Genomic DNA, 6000 nt, shown 5'->3' with positions numbered 1-6000 from the left:
AATTTAAATAATAATATAATTTAATCTATGAAGATGCAAAAGGCAACCCCCAGTTTAATGGATAGGTTCACTCATTCTAAATCCCAATGGCCTTTAATGTAACAGCTTAATCAATCTAAACCATTAGCTTCATAAATGGAAAAAAAGGAGTCCATCCGTTTCAAATTCATGTTATGAAGATGGATGAGAGCCATGAATCGGAAACAGAAGGAAGGAAACAAAAAGAAACAAAGTGGGAGGAGGGAGCGTGATTGCTTTTACTTTTTGTCTTTCGGAATCCGATTTCTATCGATTCTTTTCCCCCTCCCTTTGTTTCTTTTCTGTCGGCTTTACTGTCGTCTTTGAACAGTATCAAATCCTTCCGCCACTATTTTCTCTGCTCTCCTTCCCTTACCCAACACCCCCCTCCTCCCCTCTGTCACTCTGTCCCTCACTGTTGTCTCCTACTATTACGATCACAACAAGATTATATTAATTGGTAAGCAGCAGCAGCATCAGAGGAAGAAGCAAAGCTTTATAAGAGAGAGAGAGAGAGAGAGAGAGAGAGAGTTGAGTCGTTCGTTGCTGGGGAGGGGAGGGGAGGGGAAGGGAGAGGGGGGCTTCCATGACGGTCGAGAACGAGAGCCATCGACACCACCACCAACTCTTGCCGCCTCTGCAACCTCAAAGACGCATCCCTTCGTCCACGTGCGACCTGCACCCGGGCGAGACGGTCACCGGCTTCTGCGCCTCCTGCCTCCGCGAGCGCCTCGCGGGGCTCGAGGCACCTGCCGCAGCCTCCGGCCGTAGGTCCACCTCTGCCCTTCGATCCGTCTTCTCCATGGTCACCGTCGGCGCGGGCCCTGCCGCCGGGCCGTCCTCCCTCCGCCGCTCCAAGTCCTTCTCGTTCAGCCGTGGCGGCGACGTCTTCTCGGCGCAGCGGCCCCGCGCATCCGCCTTGGAACCCCAGCGCAGGTCCTGCGACGTCCGCGGCCGCAGCACCCTTTGGTCCCTCTTCCATCAGGACGACCGGGACAGGGTGGGTCAGAACCCTTCCATCCCACCCTTCTCCTCCTCCTCCTCTTCCTCCACCTCAACCTCCTCCGCGGCGGCGGCGGCGACGGCGCCGTCCACGAGCGGAGCGATCGAGGTGGACTGCCGGAACCAAGGGCTTCCGGGCCCCTCCCTCGCTCCTCCAGTGTCCGGAACATGCGAAGAGTATGAGATCGGCCATGAGATCAGGCCCATTGGAACCTCGGGGGAGATAAATGAGGAAGGAAAGGGAGCAGCGGAGGAGGAAATGGAGCTGAAGCCGATGAAGGACCACATAAATCTCGACTCCGAGCAGCAGCAGCAGCATCAGGCGAAGAAGCCACCGCAAAAGGACTTCAAGGAGATCGCCAGCAGCGTCTGGCTCGCCGCCTCCGTCTTCAGCAAAAAGCTCCAGAAATGGCGGAGAAGACAGAAGCCAAAGAACCAAGGTGGCGAAGCGACAATGCCGGCGGAGGAACCCCCTAAAACGTCGCGGCGGTTCCACGACACGCAGTCGGAAGTCGCCATGGACTGCTCCGGCCGAAGATCCTGCGACACCGACCCCCGCTTCTCTCTGGACGCCGCCCGGATGTCCATCGACGACCCCAGGTTCTCCTGGGACGAGCCGAGGGCCTCATGGGACGGCTACCTGATCGGAGGCCGATCAGTGTTCCCTCGTCTCCCTCCCATTCTCTCCGTCGTCGAGGACGCCCCTGCCCCGGCAGTCCAGCGGTCGGACTACCTTATCCCCGTCGAGGCAGATGCCGCCATCCCAGGCGGGTCGGCACAGACCCGGGACTACTACTTGGATTCATCCAGCCAGCGCCGGCGAAGCCTTGACCGATCGAGCTCCATCAGGGAGCAGCCTGTCGAGATCAGTGAGCCAAAGCCGGTCTCCAACAGCAGAGTATCCCCTGCAGGCGGCATGGACTTCTTCCCCTTCCACCATGGTGCCTCACTTGAGCGGGAGGTAAAAGATTGGAGCTCAAATTCCCTGAGAGATGATTACTCCGGCAGTTTTGAGTCAGCTTTTAGGGACCTTAACAAAGGTGCTTCCCCGAAGAAGTCAAGTAGGTGGAGCAAAGCATGGAACATTTGGGGGCTTCTTCAGCGAAGAAATAGTAGCAGAGGAGAAGCCAATATGGTTGACAGATCCTTGTCAGAGTCATGGCCGGAGCTGCGGTGCAAGAGCACCAATGGCAGGATTCTAAGGAGTAACAGCAGTGTAAGCTCGAGGGTCTCTTCTCATGCCAATGCTGGGTATGGGGTGATGCGGACGAGCAGCATGAGGTCCAGTGGGAATGATAAGAAGAAGAGTAGAGATGAACCCGTTCTGGAGAGGAATAGAAGTGCTAGATATTCTCCAAACCATATTGAGAACGGTATGCTGCGGTTTTACTTGACACCAAAGCGAAATGCACGGAGGAATGGAGTTTCAGCTAGCCGAAGGCAGATGATGCCTTCGCCTTACCTTGCAAGAAGCATGCTAGGACTGTATTGATCTGACTGTTGAACTCTATCAGGTTCATAATGCTGTTTTCTTTCACTTCACTAGAATTGCCATATTTTTATTAGGAAAAGCTTGCAGATTGCTGAAAAATAGCATGCCTTATTACTAATTCTACTTCCTTGCATCTCCCTTATCTTATACCCTAGTTTTCTATAATGCATCTCCTCAATATGATTGATAAGTTTACGTGCCTTAATTTTGAACCTGAACATGTTGTTTGCCATCTCTATAACCACTTTGCTATCTGTTTATCCAAGACCACTGTTATGATATTAAAAAAAATATTGCTAGTATGTAGGTCTTGTCTGCATCATGTTTTTCACCATATTTCCCCTAATTTTTGACTGCTTTGGATTCTTGAATGTAGTTTAACTATTACTTTAAGAACTTTTGTGACTACGTATTCTTTTCATATTGTCGAACAGAAGTCATACATTAGTTTGGTTGAAAAATTCTCAAGAGGTGAACGTTTGGTAGAGCTTAACTTTTACTATTTCAATCATAAGTTCTAAAGAAGCTTATGAATATTGGTTAATCCTCTGACCATTTAGATCTTGTCTGTAAGGGCTCAACTTTTCACCTTTGATCAAGATACTTCCTACAATTCAACAAAATCTTTATGTGCACTTAATTGTTGGCATAAATGTTGTCCTTGTTGACATGTGAGCATACTGCTGCATGCTCTTTATTGTCCCCACAGACAAGATTATGCACTAAAGGAAGAAGATTATGTTGACATATGAGCATTCTGCAAAATCTTTATGTGCACTAAAGGAAGATTATGCACTTTATTGTCCCCATCATGCTTAGGGCTTTCAGGACATGAACATGTACTATAACATTTGTGGCAAAAGCCTCTCCTGCATGTTATGCTGGCCCCATCATTTTATTTAGTTTAAATCAATTCAGTCCAACAGTCATCTTTCTCAAGCATGGAACTCACTTTGCTCATTGTCTTGGATGCCCTTTACACTGGTCCACCCCCAAAATATATCACAAACAGCTGGAAAGGAGCCAATTTGAAGATTGAAGACTGCAGCACACTTCAGAAGGTCGAACCTACTAAAAGGGATCGAAGTATGTGATTGTTAGGTTGCCTGTGATGCTAATCTTGCCCGAGATTTTCTACTATCTACTGAGTTCACAGTCGGGCTTCGTTTGTTACTATATACATACGGATAGAAAGCTTCATATCCACATGTATCTATTTACTGGTGAGAGATCACACATTGGAATTAGCTGCAGATGCCTAACTCTTCATTTTTCTGCTTCCAATTATTGGTTTTGCAGGTGGGATGATATCTAAGAAGATAGGATTCATCAGCTGGGATTGTACTCTTGCCTTGTTTGTTCATGAACCTCCACTGCCAAGTTATTAGATTTTGTTTGGGACAAATTTGAAGTCAGCTTGATGGTGAACACTAGTAACATATGCATGACTAGGGATTGGGAGGGTCAAGAGCTGAAGCTGGTTTGTGAAAAGTGTCAAATGATGCTGTGCACTCTACTAGGAGACCACTATGGGGAGTTCATCAATTGATTGTTCGGATAAGAGGTTTTAGAGTGACAGCATTCCTTGTAGTCAGTAGATGAGTGTCAAGGTTTTTTAGTTTCTAGTGGAATTTTTTAAAGTTCTACGAAGTACAATTTAGCAATCAGATTTGAAGTAAAATAAACAGTACATGACATGCACAACTATCCGTGCATGGAGGCATGTGTTAACTAAATATGAACGTTAATAAAAAAATTATACAGAAAGAATAGAATAAAATTTTGACTATAAGAGCAAATAATTTAATTAAAATGACATGTATTTTAATTTTCGTAGATTTTATCAGTAACAAATAATTTAATGTAGAGTGTTTTTGTTAAAGTAGGATTTTTGAGGGTCAAAATGTGTTATTATTATTATTTTCAAGAATGTTTTGAAAAAAAAAATCAGGAAAGAACCAATTAATTCTATATGAAAATTTTCACATATATGCTGGTGTAAAATAAATTTTTTAATTAAAATATGTGGGAGGGAACTAAGCATCTCTCTGTCTCTCTCTCTCTCAGCAACCTCGACCGGCCCAAGTCCCAGTGTGAAGCCCAAATAGAGCCTTAATGGGCCGACCCAATTGAGAAGAGAACCACACGGATCGATTATAAATAGTGATCCTAACACGGCCGGTTCCACATGGTCTGTTGCTGCCTCCCCGGTCTCATCTCCATCTCAACCTCGAACGCGTCGAGTTTTCCGGCCTCCTTGCGTCCGATCTCGCTTCAGGTCGCCCTTTCCTCCGATATCTATTTCTCCATCAATTTCTTCTTCATTTTGATTCTGTGTGATTTTTTTGGGGTCGATGGATTGACCTCAGAGAGGAGTTGGAGGAGGAGGAATGGCTCACTGGGTGGATCACGAATGTGACTACCTGTTCAAGATCGTGCTGATCGGCGATTCGGGGAAGGGGAAATCGAACATCCTCGACAGTTCACGCGGAATGAGTTCTGCTTGGATGGAATCTAAGTCCACCATCGGCGCCGAATTCGCCACTAGGACCCTCCAGGTTATCAATCGATTGTCTCCCGTCCACTGCTTCTGTTCCTTGCTTTGATCAATATTGACCTGACATCCCCTTCAAACTCGATTTTCACGCTCAATTCTTGATATGTTTATGGACTTGCAGTAAGCAACCATGTATTTTATGATTGCAATTATGGGACAGACAGAACTGCATGCATCATTGCTTGCTGATCTTTTGATTGACTTCGAATTTGAGACCATGGATGTGTATGTAGAAGTTGGCGCTGAGTCCAGATTGATTCGACTTCTTGTTGCCAGGAATGCTGCTTGGACCAATCGACGCTCCATTTCGATCCGGACAACTTGAGCAAAAGAGTACGAGATATATCTGCGTCTTTTAGCTCGGATTAAATGATCGAGTCATTGGTTTTGATCTAGGGTTTCAACTGAAATGGCTGACCGTCCATGAAATGATTGGAAGATGTTTGTTCTCGATGGAACTGGGATATTTGTTTGGACAACGAAGTATCAAGAAGCCTTGGGGGATAAAAGTAATGGTTCGAAGAATCTTACAATAAATGCAGCTTTATTGCGATTCAGACTCTTCTAACAGAAATTTATGGCGTAATTAGCAGTGTTGTGATATTGGGACTCCAATATAATTAAGCATATTAAAGCGATATTATAAATAAAAAAATTATTATGAAAAATATGAATTTATTTATTAAGATAATGTATATTATTTGGAAAAAATATTATTGACGTCTTAGTTAGCTTGATGTAGTTCGGACTCGAATGTATATGATTGTTTGAGGTATCTCTGAGATAAAAATAACAAGCTTATAATATATCACATGTACAAAGATCGAGGTCAGGAGAGATTTCCTACTTTGATCCCTCTGACGCTAAGTTAATAATATGAGATATACGAGTGCAAGTGAAAGTAATCCTAACTGTCCCCTTTTCTATATGT

The 6000-nt window shown here is 45.3% G+C and overlaps 1 protein-coding gene across 8 annotated transcripts; it reads left to right on the top strand.

The window, feature by feature from the left end:
* The first annotated feature begins 309 nt into the window (after positions 1–309).
* Positions 310–5626, top strand: LOC103988703 (protein OCTOPUS-like). 8 transcript variants are annotated; one of them, XR_010487954.1, is made up of 4 exons: positions 311–2534; positions 3525–4790; positions 4882–5070; positions 5346–5626. XR_010487954.1 is itself a non-coding variant. In XM_065113582.1 (2 exons), exon 1 carries the CDS (start codon positions 605–607, stop codon positions 2510–2512), a length of 1908 nt encoding a protein of 635 aa, XP_064969654.1. In that variant the 5' UTR covers positions 311–604; the 3' UTR covers positions 2513–2534; positions 3812–4179. The 8 variants fall into 8 exon arrangements, 1 of the variants encoding a protein (XP_064969654.1); XR_010487955.1 differs by having other exon boundaries at positions 5303–5626; XR_010487958.1 differs by lacking the exons at positions 4882–5070; positions 5346–5626 and having other exon boundaries at positions 310–2534; positions 3525–3573; positions 3812–4179.
* Positions 5627–6000: the final 374 nt, after the last annotated feature.

Source organism: Musa acuminata, chromosome BXJ2-6, assembly GCF_036884655.1.
Source record: "Musa acuminata AAA Group cultivar baxijiao chromosome BXJ2-6, Cavendish_Baxijiao_AAA, whole genome shotgun sequence".
In the NCBI taxonomy this organism is placed as follows: Eukaryota; Viridiplantae; Streptophyta; class Magnoliopsida; order Zingiberales; family Musaceae; genus Musa; species Musa acuminata.
Note: the sequence above shows the minus strand (reverse complement) of the source record. Positions and strands in the feature narration are given on the sequence as shown.

Excerpts from the sequence above, each read along its gene's own strand:
- LOC103988703 (XM_065113582.1), top strand. The coding sequence starts at position 605 with ATGACGGTCGAGAACGAGAGCCATCGACACCACCACCAACTCTTGCCG.